At 37.5% G+C, this 27,605-nt stretch overlaps 1 protein-coding gene across 2 annotated transcripts; it reads left to right on the top strand.

The window, feature by feature from the left end:
* Positions 1-158: 158 nt before the first annotated feature.
* Positions 159-27,287, top strand: LOC105055893 (homeotic protein knotted-1). 2 transcript variants are annotated; one of them, XM_019854383.3, is made up of 5 exons: positions 159-920; positions 999-1,121; positions 1,232-1,364; positions 26,383-26,603; positions 26,862-27,287. In XM_019854383.3, the coding sequence occupies exons 1-5, from the start codon at positions 588-590 to the stop codon at positions 27,069-27,071; spliced, it is 1,020 nt and encodes a 339-aa protein (XP_019709942.1). In that variant the 5' UTR covers positions 159-587; the 3' UTR covers positions 27,072-27,287. The 2 variants fall into 2 exon arrangements, with proteins under 2 accessions (XP_019709942.1, XP_010936206.1); XM_010937904.4 differs by having other exon boundaries at positions 163-920; positions 26,353-26,603.
* The last annotated feature ends 318 nt before the right edge of the window (positions 27,288-27,605 follow it).

The raw sequence follows: 27,605 nt of genomic DNA, 5'->3' as shown, positions 1-27,605 counted from the left end.
GAAAGAGAGCACAGTGGATCATATAGGAAAGAAATGGCTCGTGGCATGTGAGTCGTGATATATATATTATTATCACACGTTGTTCAAGTACCGGTATGAGTACGGTGCAAACCCACCCACCCCACATATAGTGTTCTGTTGTCTCCAATCCATCTCCCAAATGAAAATCTCTCCCTCTCCGTGTACCACCTCCACCACTCTCGTATTCTTGTGGGTTTTGGGGGTAAATTTTTTTCGGTTGAAACTTTTAGTTACGTCTCTACCGCCACTGCAAAAAACTGCTCCTGTCCAAATGATTTGACATAGGAAAAGAAAGCCACCAGATATTATGCCTTTCCCCTCTCTCTCTTCTATCTCTCTCTATCTTTTGGTGGTGGTTGCCATCCATCCCATCTTCTTCCGCTTCTTCCTTCTCTCCCTCTGATGATATATAATTCGCTGTAAAGGTTTCTCTTCCCACCATCTCCTCCCTGCCTGCTTTCCCCCACACTCTTCTCCTTTCTGGCAGTCTTTTCTTGTAGTTTTTTTTTTCTTGATTTCGTTGATAAAATTTTGGAGGTCTGGACCGTCTGGTAGCTAGCGAAGGGATGGAGTTGTCCCAGCCGGGAGCCAACCCCAGAGGGGGGCGCTTCATGTACGCATCCTCTTCCATGGCCACAGCCTCAACCACCGCCACCACCACCCCAACTACCGTACTGGTTGCACCCCCCACCACTGCCTCGATTTCCATCTACTCTGGCCCAAACCCAAAGGCGAGCACTTTTCCCCACCTCCAACCCCCCAAGCCCGAGGCCTCCTCGTCCTCGTCCTCCCACCTCTACCCCCTCACCAGACCTACCGACGTGGACGCCATGAAGTCCCGGATCATTTCCCACCCCCATTATTCCAACCTCCTCAATGCCTACATGGACTGTCAAAAGGTTTTCCAAATCTCGCACGACCTCCTTCTCATGTTAACAATTATAGCAGTTAATAATAAAATACATGTTTGTTAACAGGTTGGAGCTCCGCCGGAGGTGGCGGACCGGCTCGCGGCGGTGGCGAGGGAGTTCGAAGCGAGGCAGCGGGCCGGCATGGGCTGCCGGGACCAACCGGCCGACCCCGAGCTGGACCAATTCATGGTACTAATTATTGACCACCACCCAGACTTGTTGCTGAACCAATAGGTTGATTTGAATTTTAGTTTGAAGATCCAAATTGGTTAATATTTTGCAATTTGAAATCGTGACAGGAGGCATACTACCATATGCTGGTGAAGTATAGGGAGGAATTAACAAGGCCAATGCAGGAGGCGATGGATTTTCTCAGGAGGGTGGAATCGCAGTTCAACTCCCTCACCAATGGATCCTTCCGCATCCTATCTGGTAAACCACCACTGGTACTGGTTAAATTTGTGATTCTACTGGGTAGCTAGCACTAAATATTTTAAATTTTTATAATTGGTCAATATTTTAGCATCGTAAACAATTAAGCCATTAGATATTGGTTTGGAAGATAAGTTTCTTGGCCTATATTTTCTCCTCCATATGGGCTGTTACTCCACCTGGAAAAGAGGAGGAGAGTTGGTGGTTGCGGTGTTAGGGTTTCGGACGCTTGGACTGCAACAGTGCAACGCTGAGGTGTACGGCCGTATGTCAGTATGCCATATACGTTGCATATTTACGAGAGAAGACTCCCCTCTCTCACGCAAGTCCGTAGACAGAAAAACTTGGTCGGCTTCTTGCCTTCTTCTTCCGTTATAATTATCTGAACTGTTCTTTTTCACCAAAAGGAAAAAAAATAAGGTGTATATTACTACTATTACCATGTCCATTTGTTTGTTTTTTTTAACGGAAAACTTGCAACCTAAAACTCTCTTCCTAGCTATCTAGATTAACTTTAATTCTTCGTTTTTTAGTGATCCTTTTATACGGATGTGTCCTATATAGTAACGGGAAATATAAATGGGAAGGAAGGCTTTCTCTGGCTGTATCGCGAGGCTATGGTAGCTGTCATTTCCGTTGTATTATATTCTGTGTTTATTATGATAGGAGAGAGGAGGAAAATAAAAGGGGCTCGTTTGGAGAGCATCCATACATGTATAAACAGTCCGAATGTGAAAATATTTTGGTCCTAAAAAATTTGCCTTTTCCGTTGTGGACAAGTGCTCTCTCAGGGTTCCAAAGTCTCGAGAATAATCGTTACATCACTCCCCTTGTGATCTATTTATTGTTTTATTAACGCCATCTTACATCTTATGCGCCCTTTCCCTCTCTGTCATGGGGTTTGAAGCATGCTAGGAGGAACTTTGGATGCTATTCTAATCAACTTCTACCCACCCACATTTCCAAATCTTTCTGCTAGTTCGACTAGCGGTTTTTGAGTACTTTTAGGTGGTCAGGATTCCACCCTTTCGTGGTGTGACAGCACACATTGGTAAAGTATGTAGTCTATTGTACTACCGTAGTTATATCCTTGATTGTATAATGTAAATTGTTTTAGTACCTTCCATGCATCCTCCTACACCACAAGTAGAGTTCTATGTATGATCCATTAATACACACAGTAGTAAGATCCTACCGCTCATCGGCACAGGCAGAGATGAGAGAGCGTTGTGCCATACTCCAGGACAGTGGTGGAGGCCATGGGGCGTTTGGATGGGATGGCAGGTTTGCTTTCTAGCCTTTGGGTACGATCCTCCATGCACGTGAAACCTTTTGCTTAATCAGCGAACCATGGGATATCACTCGTATGTCAGGTACTAGAATGGCAGTAAATGCCATGAACCATGGCCATTTATGTGTTCATTGTACTTTTGCTTCTGAGACTGCTTCATAGCTGTTCATTTGCTCATAGGTTTTTCATTTGTAAGGGTGGTGGTTGGTCATGGGGATTCAAGTATTAGTCCTTGTGATTCCGGTACCAGCCATAGGTTCAGCTTTAAGAGTCACCCTTTATGTACTCTGAAATGATTATATGGAACATCTTTTTTATTTTTCCAAGAAATAGTCATTGTGTACATCTTGTATTATTGCCACTAACTGGACTGTCTAAGGTTCCAGTATTTCCATTGCGAGTGTTAAGCAAAGCCATGTGATAGCTTATACATAATTGGTGTAGGTACCATTTTGTTAAGAATTAATCAAATCACCAAAAGATATTTAAGTGCGCATATTGGTATGTGCAAGACTCCTGAGCATTTGAGAGATCATAGAGAAAATGGAAGAGAGTCTGTTAGTGGGCAATGGAGTACAGAGAGATGCCGAACATTGTAGAGGGTGGAGAGGAGACAAAATATTGCTACCATGTCATTAAGACCATGGCATACAACTTTATACTTTGAGGTTTTTTGTTGTATGAATGTTGGAAGTCTCATGCTTTGTCCAACACTGTCTTGGCTTAAAAATTAGACAAAACTTGCTCTGCCTATTAAGACAAAGTCTTTGGTCCAAAGATTTTGATGCCGTGTGCTGCTTCTAAAACCTATTGGAAATAAAGCTACTACCATAGTAGAACTATGACTTTGCTTGGTCTATGTCCTTGCAATAGGACTTTGCATTAAGCTCAACCTTGGCAGCACTTCCAAGTGCACGAATTATAAGTTGGTAATGTTCATGACTTTGTGTGGACAATTGACTTTGGCATTAATGGACATAGTCTTGGTATTAGCTTCCGACTTGAATATTAGATGAGATTTTGCATTATTTTTAATCATGTGGGATAGATTGTGAAGTTCAAATGTCACGCTCGAAATCTAGTAATCGGATCGGATACGTGATGGTTGCACACTCTCTAGAATGAGTCCTAAAGAGTATGCAAGGTCTGTAAAATTTTCTTATAATTTCAATATCCTATGAATACCTTCGATTTTAATTAATAATAAATATCAATCTTGTACAATGTACAAAACTTGATCCGCCAACTGATATTGATGATTCTCTATCTAATCGATCTTTTTAAATCGAGATTTCAAACTTTAGCCAAGTACAAGCATCCTGTAATTTTGAAAAAAAAGAGAAAGAAGAGTTGGTGAGCTTTATAGTTCTGTAAAAATTTTTATACATCAACACTAATATAATAATAATAAATGAGAAAATAACAATGATTGTTATTCATATAAATCATTTGGTCAAAAGATAACACAATTCATAAAACATACACAGTGAATGTCTTTCGTGCAATGAGGCACATCATATAATTGTCTTAAATGAGCATACATCATATTCGATCATATTAAGGTGCTTACCTCTAGACTACTACAGCCACGTTTCAAGTCCGTGGGTAAGACAAAAAAAATGGCTAGTCCTGTGATGTACCACAACCATCTGTGCAAAGGATAACAAAGTGGCTAGTCTTATAACATAGCTACATTTCAAGTTCGTGGGAAGCATAAAAAAAAGTAGCTAGTCCAAATGACTACAAGTGCTCAATTTTAAACTATTATAGTCATGTATCAAGTCCATGGTTAGACGCCAATAAAGTGGCTAGGCCAGAGGACTGCAAGGGTTCAACTATGAACTACCACAGTCATATTTCAAGTCTGTGGGTAGGCATCAATAAAATGGTTAGCCCAGAGCATGACAACCCTACATTCAATCACAACAACTCAATTACAAGCTTGTCAGGTATTTTTAATTTAAAAGTTTATTCTTTTGTAAAACATGATGCGTAAGATTATCGAAATCCATCCAAGTCAAGATCTGTGATATGTCATACAAAGCTTTATACAAAATCATAATATACTTAACAAATAAGTGTATAGCATGTAACCATTAAAACCACATAAATCAAAATTACTGATGTATAAAATAATTGTTATATAAATGAGTGATCAATGTCCAGGAATTCTTATCTCTACTATCGTCAAACTGAACTCACTAAATTTATGATCTAGATATCAAGAATCTTGCTGATGTCCTCTTGTCCAAGAAATTATTCTCCTATATATTTAAATTCATATTTTAAAATAAATCAAATAAATCAAATTAAATATCAAAAATCTTTTGTTGGAGTTCATCGGGTTCCACACCTCTGTCCTTGAAATTTTCAATTCTAAAATTTTTCTTTTTGAATTTTCCATAAATTATTAAATAAATAATTAACTAATTAAATATTTAATTAATTAAATATAATCTAGAAAAGAGAGAGAAGAAGCCTCTCTCCTTGTCTTCTTCTCTTTTCAAAATAGGGGGTTTATTCCCCCTCTTCTCCCTCTCCTATGCACGGCCATGAAAGAGCAGAGCCAGCCACCAATGGTGGCTCCTGAAGTTTAGGAGGTACACAAGCCTGGAGTTCACAAGTCTAGAGTTCATGTGGTACTGTAAGAAAAATGAGATTAAGTGCCATTACACGGTGAAGATGATCCCTCAGCAGAATGGTGTCCTATGCACGGCCATGAAAGAGTAGAGCCAGCCACCAATGGTGGCTCCTGAAGTTCAGGAGGTACACAAGCCTGGAGTTCACAAGTCTGGAGTTCATGTGGTACTGTAAGAAAAATGAGATTAAGTGCCATTACACGGTGAAGATGATCCCTCAGCAGAATGGTGTTGTGGAGAGGATGAACCGGATATTGACGGAAAAAGCCAGGAGTTTGAGGCTGCAAGCATCACTATCCAAGTCTTTTTGGGATGATGCTTTAACTTTTACTTGTTTTCTTGTGAACAGGTCTTTCCGTAGAAAATTAAATGGAGAACTTCCAGAGGCGATCTGGAGTGGGAAGGTGGAACTTGGCCATCTGAAGGTGTTCGGCTATCCAGCTTATGCTTTGGTGGAGGAGGCCGTAAGGAGCGAGTTAGATCCGAAGTCACAGAAGATTTTTATCAGGTTTTCATAAGGTGTGAAAGGTTACTTGTAGAACAGCATTGGACTTCGGGTCTAACTTGCTCGGTAAAAATGTCGGGAGGTGCTCAGTCTAACTTTCCAAAAATGTCATCAGTAAAAATATGGTTTTTGATGAGAAGAGCATCTTGAAGAAGTCGGGAGGTGCTGATGAAGTTGACTTATTAGTGAGGAATCTATTCAGGAGGAGATACAAAGGCAGCCAAAGGCAATAGACTTGCAGGATGGCGTAAGGAGAGTGGCACTGCACAAGCCGAAACGCATTGTTCGTAAGTCGATGCGATATGGCATCGATGAGACTATATCTTATGCTCTCATCACTGTCAACAGAGATTCAGAGATTTTTGAGGAGGTCATGGAGAGTCTAGATTAGGAGTCAGATGCTGGCTATGATAGAGGAGATGGAGTCTCTTAAGAAGATCAGATATGGCAGTTGGTGGATCTATCAGAAGATGCTCGATCTATTGACTTCAAATGAATTTTTATCAGAAAGGAGGCATCTTCAGAGCAAGATGGAGTGAGGTACAAGGTTAGGCTGGTAGCCAAAGGATATAGAGAGAAAATCGATTATTTAGAGATTCTCTCCGATTGTCGAGCATACGTCCATTCGGGTGCTGTTAAGCATAGTTGCTGTTTAAGATCTAGAGCTGGAGCATAAAGACGTCAAGACAGCGTTCTTCTATGAAAATTTGGAGGAGCATTTATATGGAGCAACCATGAGGGTTCAGGGAGCCTGGGTCAGAGAGAGAGAGAGGTCTGTTTGTTAAAAAAATTGTTGTATAGGTTGTAGTTTCTGAGACAGTGGTACAAGCGATTCGACACCTACATGAGGAGCATTGGCCTTTTCAGGTGTGATCATGACCCATGTGTATATGTCAGGTCTCTGGATGATGGATCTTGGATGTACTTTGTATGTAGATGACATGCTGATAGCATGCAAGAGTAAGGAAGTTGTGCAGGAGTTGAAGGCAGTTTTGTCTTAGGAGTTTAAGATGAAGGACTTGGGGCCTGCGAGGAAGATCTTAGGTATGGAGATCAGCAGAGATAGAACTAATGTGCTGCTACATCTATCTCAAGGAAGCTATATAAAGAAGATCTTGGAGAGATTTGGGAGGAAGGAAGCCAAACCAGTAGAGCTGCCACTTGCTGGGCACGTCACTCTCAAAGATCATGTCGTCACAGACTGAGGTGGAGGTTCAGACAATGGAGAGAGTTCTATATGCCTCTGGTGTGGGGAGCATTATATACTCCATGGTGTGTTGTAGGCTAGACTTAGTCCATACAGTGAGTCAGGTGAGCAGGTTTATGACGAAGCTTGGTAGGGAGTATTGGTGAGCATTGAAGGGTATCTTCAGATACTTGACGGTTTCAGCTGGAGTTGGCATCTACCATGGACAATGTGAAGGTGCTAAGGGATACTTCGACATGTCCAAAGAGACTCGGGGGCAGATAGAGGGGTTTATGGATGCAGATTTTGGTGGAGTTGTGGGCACTCGACATTCAGCGACAGATTTTGTATTCATCTTGTATGGAGGTCTAGTCTCATGGAGGTCTTGCAGCCTATAATGGCCTTATGCACTGCTGAAGCGGAGTATATCGGCATCACGGAGGAAGCGAAGGAAGTCCTATAGTTGAAGGGCTTGGCATTGGAGATGGGCTTCCCATAGGAGACTGTCAGGGTGTATTGTGACAGAGTGCTTTGTTGTTCCTGCAGAACTCTATCATGCGAGGATAAAGCACATAGACATCAGGTACCATCAGATCAGAGAGCTTGTGGAGGATGGTGAGGTGGAGCTGGTAAAGGTTCACATCAAAAAAATTTAGTTGATGCAGTTATGAAGGTATTTCCACGAGATAGTTTTCATTGTTGTGTGGCACTGATGGGTATGATGGACGGGATTGAGTTCACAAGAATTTGGGAGCATCAAGGTGGAGATTGTGAGCTTAGGTGTGGTGCTTTCAATCCTTGAAAATAAGAGAAAAAAGAGGCAAATGGATCATAAGAGCGAGCCTTCAGAAGTATCAGCTTCAGTCAGTAGAGTCGATTCGATTCTGAGATGAGTCGACTCGGTCTCAATTCGAGTCGACTTGACCTCAGAGGGTCAACCAGACAGAGAGTGGTGTTTCGGTGGCATGTAGGTGGAATGCTGTTGAGTCGATTCGATCTCAGTTCGAATCGACTTGAGTCCAAGTGAGTTGATTCGATTTTAATAGGAGTTGACTCGAGTTGCGTGCAGAATTACACGGGATCTTTGTTTGGGATTAGGATTGGGTTTGGTCTTTAGATGACTTAAGACTTTGGTTTGTGAGGTCTTAAGGGGCTAATCTATAGATTGGACTAAGATTAAGTTCAACAGATGAGTGCATGGCACGATATGGGTGTACATGGGCTTGGGGAGTGTATCACATTAGGTTATTTAGGGGAGTTTTTGGGTTGGGTCATATTGACCCTGCATATATATACACACACACACACACATTGTATTGTGTATATGATTGAACGAATCAAAATAGAAGCCATTTTCTTAATTCTCTCTTCCTCGCTTTCTCTCGCTCTCCTTTTCTTCCCGGTACCTTAAGGCTTTCTAGGGTTTGTTAGATCCGCCATCAATGATTTCTTCGAATCCTTGTTGCTGGTTTCGCTATCAAGACACGACAAGGGAACATTCTAATAGATATTCATGGAAACTCTTTTCCATCTGTCACCTTACTATGGCCATAGACTTTAGACTTAGCTTTTCAAATTTCATAGGGTTATTTTTTATCTACTAAAGTCGATAGATTCTTTATAAGTGCGCATCATACTACAATGAACTTACTGTAGCCAACATATATAACAAAAATCAAAATGACTAGTAGATCATGTTTATGTACAGTCAAACTACAGCAATCTCACTGTGTGCAATCGAGGTATTGTAGATCAAAAAATCATTCACACCACTACAGCATCGAGAAGATCACCGACGAGTGAGTTGACATTCATGTGATCTCTCGTATGGTCATGCTCAATGCCGATGTTCTCTAATAATCATTCGTACTTTCGTTCTGTCTCCAAACTGTAGATTTGAGATTCGTCTATTACGAAGGAAACGATCAGTGCATCGATCTATCCGGATCAATCACTGTCTTCATGATGATCTATCGATGGGAAGCTATTTAGAAATTAATTAACATGTCTCAAATCTAAATTTTTTGGAATATATATTTTTAAATTATTATTTTTAGGATGATTTTTGAATACATAGCACAAGAATGGATAAAATTATCCATGTTATTGATAAATTAATAATTTAAGTACAAAAATATGTCTCAATTATTGCACTATGTCTGTCATATTGGTTTCTAGGCATACATCTAATACAAAGTCACTCTATTTGAGGGATTTTTGATGCAGATATTAGGGGAGAGGGAAGGAGTCTTTTTATGGATGGACTAGAGACCCATGGAGTGAAATAGGAGGCGATTGAGAGTCCTCTGCCCGATGGACTCGGAGAAGAAAAGCGACTTCGATTCAGAGTCACATTATTCTTTTTTTCCCTTATGATTCACATATTCATCTATACGGGCTTAAATAGATTGGCTATGGCAGCGGTTATTGCAGCGATTGATATAACAGCTATCATATTTTAGGTATAGCAGCGATTGAATAAACGCTACTATAGCTTATAATATAGCAGCGATTTTCTAACCACTGCTATAGAAGCTGTCGCAGTGATTAGATAACCACTACAATAGCATTTATAGCAACGGTTATTCAATCGCTGCTATAGTTTCTATAGCAGTGGTTGGGGAATCGCTGCTTTAAATTATATAGCAGCGGTTAAGAAATCACTGTCATAAACTACGACAACGGTTGGTATGGATACAGCAGTGGTTGTGTAATCGCTGTCGTAGGTTCTTTTCCTTAGTTAATAACTTTCCAACTGCTTAAATTTACTATTTTTTATCTGATAAACACAGTTCAATATATAATTACTCAAATTAAAACTTGCAAGAATCAAAAATTTCATATAAAACTCAATAATAATCCAAGAATGTCTCAGATATTCAAATTGTATTACGGATGAAATTGTATTATAATATTTTTTAAATAAAAATAAAATACATCAAAAATCTCTTAAATCAAAGTCTTTCTCTCAAAGCATCTTATCATCATCGGGAGGGGTTGTAGCAGGAGCTAGAGGGGCTGGAGCTGAAATGCTAGCCAATATGTCCAAAATGTTCGAAAAATTAGCTCCAAGATGAGTGAAGAGCTGTGTCACTATAGCGGATATGACGTTCTGTAATTGAGATGTATGCTCCTTAGTCTAAGATGCATGCTCCTGAGCCTGTGCTGTTTGCATCAAGGCCTCGTCAAGCTGCTCCCGACTGACGATCTTGGAAACGTGTGAGGAGATGCTCGCCTCAGACTAGTAGCTCGTCGGTGTATCTCGGACCTGCAACGAATCCTCTCAGAGTGCTCAGATCCTAAGATCTGAGACAGATGGTCACGAGGGCTAGAAATGTTCGGGCCCTCGCTCATAAGCACGTCTAATTGTTCCTGTAATTATAAATTCAAATAAAATCTCATAAAAAATGCTATAATATTAATTTTACTTCAGTTATTACTTACAAATATTTTTTCGATCATGGTGTTCATTGGTCTGCCCTTTTTGTCCGTACAATTCGATCGAAAGATGGCGCTACGACTGTGCATCACCCCCCTTGTTAGCTATAACAATCAATCAGCTTGTTAGAAATATACAAAAAAATAATAATTCAATAATTTGTAAATTAAAGGATTTGAATTCATTATCTCTCTATGCATATGACTGGCCATAGACTCACGATCGAGAGTGTGCGTGTACTTCTGAGCAGTCTGGTTCTTCCGGCTCTGACGAGATATAGCCTAGAAAGTATTTAAATCACATAAGCTAAAGTCAAATACAATTGTCAGTGTAATGAAAAATTCACAAGTTACAAATTAAATCTGGAAGTCCTGGCTTCAATGCCTGATCATCTTTCACTGACTTGAGAGATAGTCTTGGATCCAAGGAACAAGCTCCTACTCAGTGTCCCTATTGTGCTCTAGCCACACTTTGTGGAGCTTGACCTTGTAGTTTTGATACAACTCTCGAATCTTTTGCAGTCGAGCATCTTAAGTCATCTCATGATTTGGGAAGTCGTATCTCTTCTGCACAAAGTTATCAGAAGTCAGTTACGAAATTATTTTAATCAGTGTAAGCATATCATATGCATATATATAATTAAGATACACTTATCCAAATCTCCTCCCACACTCGATCTTTGATTCGAGGGTCCATCAATCGCCAGTCTACGGGCAGTATGAGAATGATGTCGGACTGCCTCACAAGTACTCCGAAAAAGAAATGTATCTTGTGCGGTCTCCTCTATTAGCCTACCCTCTTGATCGTTCTCTATCCTGATCTGATGTTGGCGATTTCACACATGCGGCATGCGTGTGGGACCGCAAAATGTCCTACTGGATGATGCACCCATAATGAAAATATATTACGAATATATAAGAATGCAATAACTATACAATAAATAAATAATTGTCAGTGAAAATCTACTCACTGGGATCGTGCGACGTGGATGCTTGGGGGAGCCTCATTGGTGGGTGGAGTATGTGCTAGAGACGTGGTTGCCGATGAAGGCTCAGATGTGCTGGTGGGTGGAGTATGTGCCGATGAAGCTGAAGTCGTTGCGGAGGTGGATGGAGTATGCTCCGACGGCAACTCAGATGTGGAGCTCCGCATAGCCCATCAAGGGACAGAGGTGAAAGTTAGATGGCATTTCGGTGTCATCGTGATCTGCAGCGTTAATGAATATTAACAAATATAATATTTTAAACGATAATATTAGTAGAGCATCAATAAGTAAACACTAACATTTATATCAAGTGTCGAACTCATCGCTTACTAGCATCTATAACATAGACATCACTATCATTCTTAACAAATGTATCTGGGATCTCGACAATATTGGATAAGTTTTGTCCTAAGGAATATTTTGTATACATGGTCCAACATCGTCATCAACTTCAGTATCATCAAAGATATGTCTAGGCACTATCCTCACAACAACACCCCATTGAGGCTTCAAGGGATCATTAACATAGAAGAATTGATTAGCTTGAGAGGCAAGTATATACGGTTCTTCAGTGCGGAGATGGTGTTGCATGTTGACGAGAGAAATTGCACTCATCAGTCTTCATCCCTGATCGAGACAAGGTGTTAAATCAATCGCATTTCATCAACACAACCTTCTTTTTAGAATAGTAGTCCAAAATGACCATTTTCTTCACAATCTTATAATAATTCAGATCTTCCGTACGAGGTTGTAAATTTCTTGAGCTAGCATAATATTTAGCGGTAGCGTTCAACATCATGCTACTATTTTGTGTTGCCATGTTTTGGGTTAGGTTGTGAATATTGAACCTATAGCTATTGACGATGAGTTGTTTGTACTCACGTACGGTATGATTAGGTTTCATTGACAGAGCAAGCACTTCATGGCTCACATCATCAAGCGATAATCTTCACACTTTAGAATATGACACCTAATTAGGAAACATGTTCAAATAGGGTGTACAATGCGGAAATATGTATTCGCTTACATGATTTTTGAACCACTCAGAAAACTATTTGCTATGTATTTTTTTCTTTTTCTGTATATTTAGAGTGTCATATTTTACTCTTATGACCTTGTGTTTGCTATATAAGGAACAAATTTAGAGTTACTAGTGCGATGGGATATTTTTTCTAAATAATAAGAAATAAATAAAGCTGAGTGACTCACCTTATGTACAGTTCAATGACATTACAATGGAACAACATGTAGTGGTGCGTCTTATCTCTTTCCTTAAAGCTCAAATTAGTGAGGCAATATAAAGTGGGAAGTTCATCTGACTATGGAATGGACTCAAATGCAGATTCAAATGGCTTATACTGATCATCCTGATTTTTTATTGACTGGTTACGACATATCTCGAGTTTGTTTAAGTACATAGTACAAAAATTTCTACATTCTTGACCCAAATGACCTGCCATGGATTTTTTCGGGCGATTCATATTTTTTATATGAAATTTTAGCGTTTGAATATTCTTCGCGGTGGGATACATCCACTGGTAGAATATTGGGCCTCCAAGTGCAACTTTTTCTGCAAGATGCACGGTGAGATGCATCATAATTGTGAAAAATGATGGAAATATCTTCTTCAAATCATATAGTATAATCACTGTCTTTGTCTTCATTTTCTTTACGTCTTTCTTAAGTAATCTTTTCACACAAATATCTCTATAAAAATTGTAAAGATGAATAATAGTCATTCTCATATTTTTTTGGTAACACGACGAACAGCTATTGGGATCAATTTCTGTATCAACACATGGTAATCATTAGTCTTCAATCCATCAAGTCTCCCTTTCTTACTGTTCATACACTTTGATATGTTGTTTGAGTATCCATCTAGGATCTTTATATTTTCAAACACGAAGAAATGTGGATCGTTCGAAGGTTTTCATAATATAGCATACATCATGGAGCCTCCACTTTTCTCCCTCTATCGATTTTAGATGGAGTGATTTTTTAATGCCTCATTTTTTCAGGTCAAATCAAAAATTCAAGTCATCTTTGGTTTTATTTTTGATGTTCAATATTATTGCCAATAAGAGATCACACTTGCTTTTCAATGTGCATGATATCTAAGTAGTGGCGTAAAAAGTCTCTCAATATGATAAAGTCAAAAAATGTGTTTTTTTTTTCAATTAAAGTATGTCATCTGTCTTTGATCGATGCTTCTTTTTCTTATCACCAATCGGATCATTTTTTTCAAATTCAACACAAACCATCCGACTCTCTTAACACCTCACTCCTAGACATCCGGCTAGGTGTTTTATCTTCTTCAATAGTGGCATTGAAGGAGCGTGCATTCCTTCTGCATAGATGATTTTGACGGAAGAAGCGTCGATGCCCCATAAAGTTAAAGCTTCTCTGATGTGTCAACCTTTTAGATTGGGTGTGTTTTTCACAAATCGAAAATGCTAGCTTACCTTTCGTGCTTCAACCCGACATTAGGGCATAAGTTGGAAAGTCGTTTATTGTCCACATAAGTGTTGCGTGCATGAAAAATGTTTCATTCATCAAAGCATCAAAAGTTGGAACACTTTGAACCCACAATTGTTTCAACTCACCAATAAGAGGCTACAATTAGACATTAATGTCATTTTCTATCTTTATTGATCTAGGGATGAGCACTGTCATGAAAGCGAAGGATTTTTTCATACACATCCATGGTAGGAGGTTGTAAACATAAGCAAACACTGGTCATACATTGTGGTTGAATTCAAATGTTTGAACGGGTTGAAACCATCGCATAACAAGTCCAATCTCATATTGCATATCTTGTGCGAAGTCGCGATGATTTTATTAAATTTTTATCATGTCTCTCCATCGAGTGGATGTCTCAATGCATCTTTTGTTTGCTCTTCTTCTTGCCATCTCATGTCCTTCGATGTCCTTGTCGACATAAACAACTTTTATAGTCTCGATATCAAAAAAAATTGTCATATCAATTTTGAGGAATACGGGTTGATGTGCCGTCTTTGTTCTGTTTTCATTTTAATACACGACATCTCGTGCACTCATTTTGATTGGCATTCTCTAATAGAGCATGCAATCATTTGGACATGCATGTGTTTTGTTATAAATAAAGTCTAACTATTCAATAATCTTCGATGCTACATAATTATTTTTTGGGATTTGTATATTGTCCGAAAGAATATCTCCAAAAGTTCTAGCATGCAGTTCACTCTATTATTACTGAATCTATTGGAGCATTTTGCATGATACTATCAGATTAAGAACTCAAGCTTTGCTATCTTTTCATGTATGGGATACAACGGAATATTAGCGTCTTCTATCAACTTGAGAATTTTTACCACATCTTCACTGTTTGTCATTCCACCAACCACAGGTCAGGAATGGATGTAAATGCACCGTCATTGTGGCCAACAAATAGGAAGATATCATGAGTCGTTTGTTCCACTCTCCCATCATGTTGATCACTTCGTTGAGGCTTATCCTCATCTTGTTGATCCCAACAAATTTCATAGCCGGATTTAAAATCGTAAATAGTGAGGTGATCATTTACATCTTGATGAGGTAGTCAAGGTCCATCTATACATTTCTTACAAGGACATTGGATAAGTCCATGGTCGAATTTCTGTAGCAAAATCAAGAAATTTTTGAAGTCCAGTCTCATATTCTGGCAAGAGTCTATTCAACTTCATTCACCCCTTATCTATTATAAAAATGATGATACTACAATTAAATCATGTGCGGAATTGAGACAACACAATAACAGCGGGATAATTTGGTAGTTATTGCTCAATTTGCGCATGCATATCAATGTAAAGAGTTCATAAAATCAATATGTATGCAAACTAAAAAATGTTATTTCAATCATGACAAGTTGAGGACTAACCAAATATTGCATGCATTATAAACAAATATTTGAAGGAACAAAAATATATTAAGTATCATTTTCAGATATGCAATAAATGCATCCTATCACCAACTAATAGGTAAAGATAGGTCCTATCTCATTTAGGAATTGCATTAACTTTGTAGGTTCATTACAGTAATCAAACGATACGCAACAGAGATCGAAAAAAATTTCGGTAGTATTTTTTCTTAATTCTCTCGTATAGGGAGAATAAAAAAAAAATGTTGTTCGAAATTTCTTTCAAATCCTTGATATATCGTTTGATTACGATAATTATCTATAGAATTATTTGTAATGTCCAAATTGGATAATCAATTGATCGTTGTGCATAATTCTTTCATCTGTAAAAAAATATATAAATGTATGAATATTGTAGATTATGTACACTAATCAATTGATGGGTTTATCATTATACAATGCAACAAGCAAAAGCAACAAAGACTAAACAGTAATCTAGAAAATTTTATACAATAAATTTTATAACAGAAATTACATTAATTCTATAGCCTAGAACTCGTGGGCACAATCTAGAATTCGTCGGCACGGTCCAGAATCCGACGGCTCAGGATCCGACGGCATGGCCCAGAATTTGATGGCCAAGAATCCAACGGCACAGCCCACAGCCATCGGTATGGCCCAAAATCCGATGGCCTAGCCCAAAATCCAACGGTCTAGAATCCGTCGGCACGTCCCAGAATCTGACGGCTTAGAACCTGCAGGCACGGTCCAGGACTCATGGTCACGGTCTAGAATCCACCGACAGGGCCCAGAACCTGACAGTCAGAATTTGACGGCACGATCCAGAACTTGTGGGCACGATTTAAAACCCCTGGCACGGCCTAGAATCTGACGGTACAATGTAGAATCCGATGGACTAAAATCCGTCGGCACGGCCCACAGCAGCCGACATGGCACAGAACCCGTTGGCACAGCTCAGAACCCGTCGGCAGGGGTTTCTTTAAATATTATGAAATTATTATAAATATTATAAATGATGGTAAATATTATTATAAAATAAAATTAAAAAAAATTCATACCTACTGCGGGGAGGGGGGTCACGTAGAGTTGCGAGGGTCGCCGGCAGTGGTGCTACAGGAAGAGAAGCGACAGTGGGGGGGCGGCGGCCAGAGGTGGGCGGCGCTAGAGGGAGGGTGGCAGCCAATGGGGGTTGGGGTCGAGGGAGGGGGCGGTGCTAGAGGGAGGAGGGTGGCGGCCAAAGGGGGTCGGGGTCGAGGGAGGCGAGGTGCGGGGCCAAAGGGGGTCGGGGTCGAGGGAGGGCGGCGGCCAACGAGGGTTGGGGCCGAGGGAGGGGGTGGCGCTAGAGGGAGGAGGGCGCTGGCCAAAGGTGGTCGGGGTCGAGGGAGGCAAGGCGCGGGGCCAAAGGGGGTCGAGGGAGGGGGTGGCGCTGGAGGGAGGGGGGCAGTGCTAGAGGGGGCCGGGGCCGAGGGGGTCGGTGTTGGTGGCGAGGCGGGGCAACGGTGGTGCTAAAGGGAGGGTGCGACCGGCCGTCGATCGGGGGGAGGGGGGTTAGATTCGAGTAGAGAGGAGATAGAGGGAAGCATGAAATGAAGAAAGGGCGTGAGGAAAAAAATTTCAAACCTATGGTAGTGATTTTTAAAATCGCTGCTATAGGTCAATGGCAGCGGTTGCAATAGACATTTAGCAATGATTGTGGCAATCGCTGTTATAGACCTATGGCAGCGGTTTTAAAAACTGCTGCAATATACTTATAGCAGTGGTTATTACTCAACCATTGTTATAGAGCCTAAATATAAATTTTTTTCATATTTTTTTGGAATATGATATAAATTTGAAACTTAAAGCCTATATTTATCGTTCATTATTTAAATAATTATTGTTAGAGTATTGTAACAAAAGATCGCTTTGATACGATAGTTTTAGCTGTGTCGATCAATAAAATTCGATTTCGACGATCATGAACGATCGCATAATGATTTAATAGAATAGAGATCATCGATGGATCTGAAAATTTGTAATGATGATCTCAGTGACATTTGTAGCACACTTTGAGAATTTTATTTCAATCGGACATCATTATCATGGTTAATTTAGCAAGTGATAATTTTGATCGTTAAATGAAAAATGAGTGATTAAAAGGTCAAACTATGTCCGATTAAGGTGGTTTTTTTAGATACATAATTTTTGCTATCATTTTATTTGTTTGAGCGATGGTGATTATAAAATTTAAACCACATGTATATCAACAATCGAAGAATGGATATTGAAGTTGCAGAAGGAGCTAGCTCATATTTGTTTCGATCGAGGAATGGATACTGAAGTTGCAAGAGAAGAATGAGCTCATATTTGAAAGGTAAGATTTATGTGGTTCTGGACTAATAATTAAAGTGGCATCTTTTAGATTTTGATTGATATTTTGTGTAACTTCAATATCCGTTCTTTGATCGAAATAAATACGAGTTAGCTCCTCTCGCAACTTCAGTATCTGTTCTCTGATGGTTCATATACATACGGTTTGGATTTTATGATCACCATTGTTCAAATGATTAAAGTGGTAGCAAAGATCATTTATCTAAAAAATTATCTTAATCGGATACAATTTGATCTTTTGATCACTCATTTTTCATTTGACGGTTGAAATCATCGCGTGCTAAATTGATCATGATAATAATGTATGATTGAAGTGAAATTTTGATAGTGCTATAAATGTCATCGAGATCATTGTTGCAAGTTTTTGGATCCATCGGTGTTTTCTATCTATTAGTTCATTATGCGGTCGTTCGTGGTGGTTAAAATTAAATTTTATTGATCGACACAGTTAGGGCTATCGGGTTAAGGCGGTCTTTTGTCACGACACTAACAATAATTATTTAGATAATGAGTGGTGAAGATGGATTTTAAATTTTAAATTTATACCATATTCAGAAAAAAAATATGAAAAAAAATTATATTCTGTCTATATAGCAGCGGTTAAACGATTGCTGCTATAGGTCTATTGCAGTGGTTAGTATAACTGCTGCTATAGTTATGAGATATGGCGGCGGTTATAAATAATCGCTGTCATTGATTTGAGATATAGCCGCGGTTATATATAACCGCTGCAATAAATCAAACCTATGGCAGCGGTTGATTAATCGTTGTTATATATTAGATGTATGGTGGCGGTTATGTATAACCACTGTCATATATCAAAACTATGGTAGTGGTTATTCATAACTGTTGCCGTAGATTCTATGGCAGCGGTTTTCGAACTACTGCAGTAGTAAACAGTGCCATAGACTTTCTACAGTAATGTTTGTCGTGCTATGAGATTATGATATTTGGACTACGTATGAGATCTATGATTGCAGATAATGTAAGTTGGAGTTTTTGAACTGACATGGGACATAAATCTTTTTGTGGCAATGCATTGATATATCTATGGTTTTTTACATATACATTTCTTCGATTTTGTAGTCTATGCTGGTCTTGAGCATGAATCTCATGATAGCTATACTATACGATCATTTGTTTTCAAATAATCAAAAATGCCTTCCAAATTCATTTTCATTATTTTGAACTTAACTAGTACTTGTTGTTTGAAAAATGGTGATAATTAGATGATTATTTGGTTTTTTTAAAACTCATTTTAAGTGGTATTGTACTTTTCTATCTTGTTGGAGGACCTTCACTAGGATGGGCAAGTATGCTTTCAACATGTATAGCCATTGCAAAATTTGTTAATGTCTTGAATGTCTCTTGTTAGCATATTTGACATGTGGCTAACTTAGCTTCAGAGAAGGGGCCTCACCTTAAAAATATTTATTAAGTTGTCCGTGTTTAATCCATCTGATTTTCACTTATGTGAACTTTGCTTAGCAGTATTCTTTTAGACTATACATGGTGCTTTAATAGGAAGTAATAATTTTCCCATTCTTTCTACTTCTTTGGATGGTTTTAAAAGAACAAAGATAGTCTACTTTTTAACTAATTGAAATGTAAAGAATGAGTCATGATGCTCCTTCTGTTTGTGTCATGCCTTGCCTTAAATCTGTCATCCGAATCGACCATGTGACACGGCCGCATGAATCGTACAGTAAGCCCTAGAGATCATGCAAAACTTATAAAATAATTTTATTGTTTGAGCTCCATGCTCAAATTCATCCAATGTCGTGGATCCCGCAACTCCTGCAACTCTATGAAAAGGGAGAATTGAGATTGTGAATTTTATAGTTTAGAAAGAATACCATCACAATTACACTAATATAATAATATCATTTAAAAATAATGAGCAGTATCAATTAAAGAAATCATGTCAGGCATGTAATATAATTTGATAGTTATATAAATATCTATTGCAAATCATGTATTATCACTAATTCATCATAATTATCATCCATGGATTTATGTGACTTACAATTCATGTTTTATTAACATGTTCTAAATCAATAGTTATATTTCAGTTTGGACTAATCATGATCGACTTATGATTGTTAAATTATAAACTATGGTTTGTGGTGGCAATTCATAATAATCGTGCTTTCATTCATGGTGGCAAACGAGAATATCACTACAAGAATTTATACGTTTAACCATAAAATAATTTTGTTACTAAAAAATAAATTGTCACCTAAAATTTTGGCGATGAAAAAAATTGTCACTAGGTTCGTAGCCAATGTCCCATCGTTGAAAGTCATTAATGATAAAAATAGTAATTCGTTACAAAATATTGAATATTTTATGATGAAATGAATTTTATTCCGAACATATGCATAATTTCTGACAAAATAATTTATAACTAGAAGTAAGCAAACAACGTTGCCTAAATATTTTTTTTATCGCAAAAAATTAGTTCTAAAGGTCACATGTATTATTTTTTTGCTACGAATTTTTTTTTTCATGATGAAAGCATTTTCAGCATAAAAAATTTTGGTGGTGAAATTTTTTTTATTGTAAAATAATGGCTTTTAGCAACGGTAGTATTTCATCACTCGAAATCAGGTGTGTTGGAAATAAAAATATTTTCATTGCAAATTAGGACTATAAATGAGTAAAATATTTAATTGAATTTATTTTCGTGGTCAGTATCTTATCGGATTCAAATTGAAATAAATTTCTAATCTAATCGGATTCATATATGTAATAGATATGTGCTTATATTTTAAATATAAAGAATAATTATGCACACACAAACGAAGATAATTGAAATTACTTTCAAACACACACATGGAGATTCGAACCTAAGATCTCTTAATTTGTAACCCAGTACTCAACCATTATGACAATATTACCTAATGATGTAGAATAATACTTTATTGTACTTATTTAAAATATATTTGCATTATAAAATATATTTATTTCAAATATATTATGATATTTTATATTTTAATAATTAATTTTTACAAATCGGTCTCTATGCAAGTTTCATAATTTTATCTTAGACTATTACTTGGTTACATGATTGATTCATTTCTAATCTATAATGGCAAAAATAAATCATAAATAATTAGCATAAAAAATTATTAGTTATAAGACAATATATGGATGACAACATCCATTTTATCATTAAATGGTTAATATTCTACAATAAAACTATGTATATTGTTAATAAATATATATTTAATGATAAAATATTATCGTCACTAAATTATATAAATAATTTGTAACAAAAACTATTCTATCACAAAAGCTATATAATGATATATAGGTAATAAAATCTATTTCATCATAAATAGTTAGTATTTTACGATAAAACTATATATGTTGTTAATAAAAATACGTTTAACTATGAAATATTGTTATTACTAAAAGTTAATTAGATAATTAGTAATAAAAAAATTATGTTGTAAATTTGTATATTGAAAAATATATGATGAAATACTATTTCTTTACTAAATCTACATTATGTGATAAAATTGTACATGTCATCAATAAATAAATATTCAGTGATGAAATGTCATCCTCATCAAAAAATAATGATTTATTTGTAATGAAATATAATTTTGATGTCAAATATAAGAAATATTAGTGATGAATTAAATTTATTAAAAAATAATTATTATTTATTAACTTTATATATCTTTAAGTATATATTTGGAAACGATTCTAACATCATCATCAAAATTAATAATCAATTCATAACAAAAATATATCGTCACTAAAATTTTTGATATTTGTGACCATAATTTTTTGTTACGAAAATATCATAAATGGTTGCCAAAAGTTTCCCACCAAAAAGTTCGAGTGAGAGAATTTGGCGCCATAAATGTGGCAAAAATTAGTAATAAAATATAATTTTGTTACCAAAAATTTTATTTAAATAATATTTCATGATGGACCTTTTACTTTGTTGTTTTATGATGGTTATTAGCAATATATTATGATTCATAGCAAATTATTTTGTCGCTGATTGACTATTTTCTTGTAGTGTATCTGCATTTCGGTTCGTGGTGGCATACAAGGGTGCTATGATTTGGCCCATGACTGGTAATGCGAGATGTCATGATTGGGTCTTTGATCGATGATCCACATCATGACTAGTCTAAATCCTCTTATACAATCAAGAGATCATTCAGTAATTTGTATAGCATTCCTTGTTCTATATTTCGAAATATCATAAATCATATTTACAACAATCAAAATAGTCAAAATATTATATATATTTATATATGTATGCAAAATATAGATTCTTGTATCCGTTATAAAACCAAAAATCATTTTGCATAATACAAAAATATATAAACAGGTGATCATTTAAAGAGATCCTTTTCTTTATTAGTTTTAGACTCAAGCATAGTAATGGATCAACCCCTCGAACCACAAACTCAAAATTAAGGTGTTTTGTTTGACACCTTGTGCAGATAATTATATTTCTATATAATCGAGGTCAATCATAAACAATCATGGATGGTGAAAAATATGAAAAACACCTGGACATAATAGGTAGGTCTCAGACCCCTTCTAGGGTCAACCAATTGATTTGGATTTATCTAGATATCTGGCTGTCCATTTGGGAAAAGCCTTTTGTATTAGGTAAATATCATCAGCCCAAATTCTGTTGGAAGAAAAAAAAAAATCCTCTATAGGTCTTTTTTTTCCTTCTTGCAGCACAAAAGCAGGGATCCAGTTTGGGTTTGGATAGGCTTTTAGAAAATACAAAATGGATTAACAGGCCTTGATTCCTATACGGTTTTCTGCTAAGTCCCGTAGGAATATCCAAACTAGCCCTAAATGTGAATACCTTCTGAACCATTTGCAGTCTAAGTAAATGTGAATACCTTCCAAATCATCCGGCAGACATATCCCTCTGGTTCTTTGATGCAAGTACGTTCAACATTGTTGCATCTTTTTGTATCTTGCCGCTATAGTGCCACCTCCTGCTATATGCACCCATGCCCATGATGGACTGGATGCGTGCATGTGTTGCTTGTCAGCTGGTTTACCTCACTGTTTGTATGGATTGCATGCCTGGTCATCTCACGCATACATGTGTTTTCAATCCTTATTCATTGGTGGTAAGATCCAGTTTTCTTTTCCATGGTTGATGTGTTAGTGCATGACTGCATGAGGCTAGTCATGGCAAGTTTCATATAACCATTTGCTAAGCATGCTATCTGCATTGCTTTTAAATTACTGAATGTACTGGCACAATTCTTGTGCAATTTCAGATGCTCACTAAAGATTTATTAATGATAAAAACGTACTTTGATCGTGGTGAAAATCCATGGACCTTTAAGATATAAAAGGTATTGTGAAGGTTGTGCCAAGGTTGCAGCTGGACTGTGGCCCGGCAAGTTTGGCTCGCTATAGACGTCTCTTAAGTATTGTTAGGTTGCTTGAGCTTTAAGTCTGGCTCCTGGAATATTTTGTCGGACATTTTATATGATTATCAGAAGGTTTGCAAGCATGGTACCTTCATCTGAAATGCAATTTAGGTGGTGACTGAGGTTTGCCTGATGAGCTGAAAGGATCTATTTAGCTTTAGCACTTTGGTGAAGCTTGTTGCATGTTTTTGTCGAAAGCTCATATATAATTAGTCTTTATGGTAGAAGATAAACGTACAAATTATACTAGCAAAGCATGATTTCTAGGTTAAGGAGCTAACAGCATTAATTACAATAGTGCAAGAAGGTGCATGCAAAGCTGAGATATACCTTTCTTTTTTAAATCAAAAAACTATTCTTCTTCAGCGTGAGGTTCAATGTTTATTCTATACCTACAGGATTTTTAACTTGTGGTTTGCAGATTATAATTTCCTATCAATATTTATCTTAACAGCAAACCAAGATATGATTTAAAGTGGAAAGTGGAAGTAAGTTTAAATATGTTTGAAAGGTGTAGGCTGATCCTAAGGTGTTTTCACCATGGAATATGGCTACCAAGATGACTGCGAAGTGTCTAATGGATGAAGTGGGAAATGAGAATATGAGTTAGATGTTGTGGGGTTTCAAGTATGTGGATGCTTTTTTCAATGTTTGAGTTTGCTAACTGGCCAAGGCAATATAACCTGCAGAACATCTTCTGGAGTTTGCAGGTGTCATTCTTGAGAACACCACAAACCTCTTGCCAACAGTTGCAACTCATAAATAGTAAATCAAAAAATGACGCGTGTCAAAATGGGAAACGTTATTCTGTTTGTGTAATTGTATCTCATCCCTCAGGTCTCTGCCCTGTTTATAGAATCCTTAGGGTTGTGAAGAGTAGATAGAAGCACTAAAGCTGTCTCGTTCAAGATGTTTCCCCCAGATGGTTACTTGTGGGTAATGAACATTCCTTACCATAGGAGAAGACAGCTAAAAGTTGGAAAAGTAATATAATGGAAAGATTAAGAAACCTATTAAAGATATTTTTATGATATTTGAAATAACATCACTTGGTAGCTAAAATATGGTCACAGGATGTATCCTTTAGAGAATATTACTTGTCTGTCCAGGCACTATATTTTCTTCGATTTATTTGAATTGCACACATTGCATATTCCAAACTATATAGCAGATGAAACCTCAGAGTCCTATGATGTTGAAACTTTCTAGTGAACAACAGTGCAGCATTGAAGATCAGAATGATGGGTAAAATATGGATAGTTTTGTCTTATGGAGGTGTACCATCATGTAAACCTGAAACATGAAAATTGGTGCGGCTAAATTTTGCATTTATGGTGGGGACCAAATAGTTGAGCTTCGAAGCTAGGTGAGGATTTTCAAATAGTGATCAAAACTAGAAGGTTGATTGTGGGGATGTATAATAGGGTTTCAGGTTTGTTTATTATGAGGATGTAGAACTCAATTTGGTGCTCTTGAGGATAGCCTACCAGACTTGGTTCAGCAGGTTAGCATCGCTCTCCAAATGTGAGAGCTCCTTGGTTAAAAGCCTAGGCAGTGGCATCCAGCAATATTTCAGAAAAAATGTTTATAGGGGGATTAGCTGTGTTTTGATTTGTTTTTTTTCTCCAAATATTATCTTGATGGTTTTTGGGGTCCATAAAGGTGATGCTTTATTGCAAATACTATTGGAAAGCAAAAGCTGTGTCATTTGGACAAATACTGCAAATCAATATGTTGGACCAAATGAATTGTCCTAGTAGTACATTGCAAGCATGACCAAGTGAACAATTTTGCTTTTGTCTCCCTGAAAGTAAGAGGACTTGAAATGTAAGAATAAGATAAATATATATGTAAATCACCTCTGGAATTTTATCTCTTGAATTTGTTGTTTAATAAAGTAGGGGGAAGCTCTTCGCTGCCTCCTCTTCCACTCAAAAAAAAAAAAAAAAGATAAATATGTAAATAATATTGTTTTGTTGAGTATTACATATGAGGTTTAGTCTCACGTGAAATATATAGAGGGAGAGAAAAGGAGTGATATGGATTTCGTTAAAAGAGGACTGTGTGCATATCTAGAACAAAGAATGAAATTGTGACTTTGTGAGTTGGCTTATCTTAAAATCAGTGTCTGGATGATGTGCGACCACTAAACTGACACCAACATATGTGATGTCCTTAACTGCAATTGTTGGACTATGTTTTGGTGCAAATGAGGCATGCTAGTCTATTTAGGAGATGAGAAGGCACAATGATAAACCTTTTTGGTGTAGATAATCCCTAAAAGTTACATGTGGGCTTGGTTCATCTTTTGCTTCTCTTTTCATTTTTGAGTGGTGTTTTGCCCTCAAGGGATACAAATATGGTGCTTGTTGTTTCCACCTTTCTTCAAGATCCACAAATAGACATTGATGAAAATCTCTAAAGACCACCAATCTGCGTATATATGGATGTCCTACAAAAGAAAAGGGTAAAAAATTCCTGGGATTTTTATTTGTATTGTCTAGAAAAGAGAGGAAAGGCATGAAAAAAGAATTAATTTGCATATATGTGCATGTCCTAAATTTTATTTGTACTGTTGAAAATGAAGATAAAACAAATATAAGAGAGAAAATTATATGTATTTCCATAGAAGGAGCAGAAAAATGTAAACATAGATGTTAATTAATCTGCATTAATGTGCATGTCTTAAGTTTACCTATATACTGCACACCCACACAAGGGAAAAAAAGACAAGGTAAAAAATGGTAGGCAGGAAGCCCACTCTTATCGTAGCCAGGTTTTGATGATGGGGCATGTGGGTTATCGGCCTGCCATGCTTCCGCCGCGCCACTCTGGTTTTGTGCAAGTAGATGAAAATCTCAATATTAGAAAAAGAGATTGTTTGAATGAAGCTGCTGGAAATTTTGCTTTTACTAGACAATCTTGGATGTTTGAGGATTATGTTGTTTTGGTGATACGTGCACAGACCACATATTTTGCACCTGGCATGCTTTCCATGCAGTCAGCTGGCCATTTTTGTCCATTTGATCATGGACTATGACCTTTATTGGTAAATCCTTTTCCTTTCTTTTATATATATATATATATATAAAGAGAGAGAGAGAGAGAGAGAGAGAGAGAGGTCGATCAAACTTTGTTTAATGCTTTGTTATTGTTGAAAAACTCACAAGCAGATGACGCAGTGGTGTGCTTTGTAAGTGTTCGATAATAATATTAACTTGTTTCTGTTCCATTGGAACCAACTAGATGATAAATGTGGAGTTTGTTCTTCTGAAGAGGACCAAGAAGGCAGTGGTGGCGAAACGGAGCTTCCTGAGCTTGATCCCCGAGCAGAAGACAGGGAACTGAAGCACCATCTGCTGAAGAAGTATAGTGGGTACTTGAGTAGCCTGAGGCAGGAGCTGTCCAAGAAGAAGAAGAAAGGTAAGCTCCCAAAGGAAGCCCGGCAGAAGCTGCTTAGCTGGTGGGAGCTGCATTACAAGTGGCCATATCCATCGGTAGGGGCTCTCTCTCTCTCTCTCTGCCCCTCCCTCCTCTCTCTCTCTTACATACACACACACTCTATATTCTTGACAGCATCAAACCAAGTTCATCATTTAAGTGTCAATGAAGAGTAATCCTTGCCAAGCTGAGCTTGATTACATCATCTTTCTTCTTGAACTATCTTCTCAATTAGGCATCTTGATTTTTCTTGTGTTTACAATTGTATTATATCTAACCACTGGAAGCACACATGATTGCATAACGATGAGCAGGAGACAGAAAAGGTGGCGTTGGCAGAATCTACTGGCCTTGATCAGAAACAGATTAACAACTGGTTCATCAACCAAAGGAAGCGGCATTGGAAGCCATCGGAGGATAATATGCAATTTGTTATGGTGGATGGTTACCATCCCCAGAACGCCGCTGCTTTGTATATGGATGGGCATTTTATGGGCGAGGGCTTATACCGATTGGGGCCGTGACCTGATCTTGGACGATTAAATTTGGCTTTGTTGTTGGAGTGACTGGAGGCCTGTTTGTTAGGGAAATGGAAGTGTCTGGTTGTCCTTGTGGTGGTGAGTAATTATCATGATTTTTGAATGGCCGTCATCCTTTTATGGTCATAATTTGGGTGTAACTGGTAATCCTGCTTGTAGTGGTTATTGATGTGGCTACCTTGTTAATTCTATTGAAGTTATTGGCGTAACAAATATATATATATATATATATATATATATATATATATATATATATTTCCATCATGCTAATGCTTGTGAATTTATTGATGATTTTGTTATCTGATTATTAAATATCAGTTGTGAAGACGTAATCTTGTGATGGGCCATGCTAGGTTGCAAACTAGCAGACAAAAGTGGGCTAGTCATCTCGACCGTTTGGGCTCAACTTAAGCATGTCAACGCGGGCGGCATTTAAGCTTAGGGTGAGCTCGTCTTATGCTTGATCATAAAAGCTCAAGCTTGGGATGTATATGAGCTACTTGATCGCGCCGATTGTTA

This window comes from Elaeis guineensis, chromosome 13, assembly GCF_000442705.2.
Source record: "Elaeis guineensis isolate ETL-2024a chromosome 13, EG11, whole genome shotgun sequence".
Taxonomy (NCBI): Eukaryota; Viridiplantae; Streptophyta; class Magnoliopsida; order Arecales; family Arecaceae; genus Elaeis; species Elaeis guineensis.
Note: the sequence above shows the minus strand (reverse complement) of the source record. Positions and strands in the feature narration are given on the sequence as shown.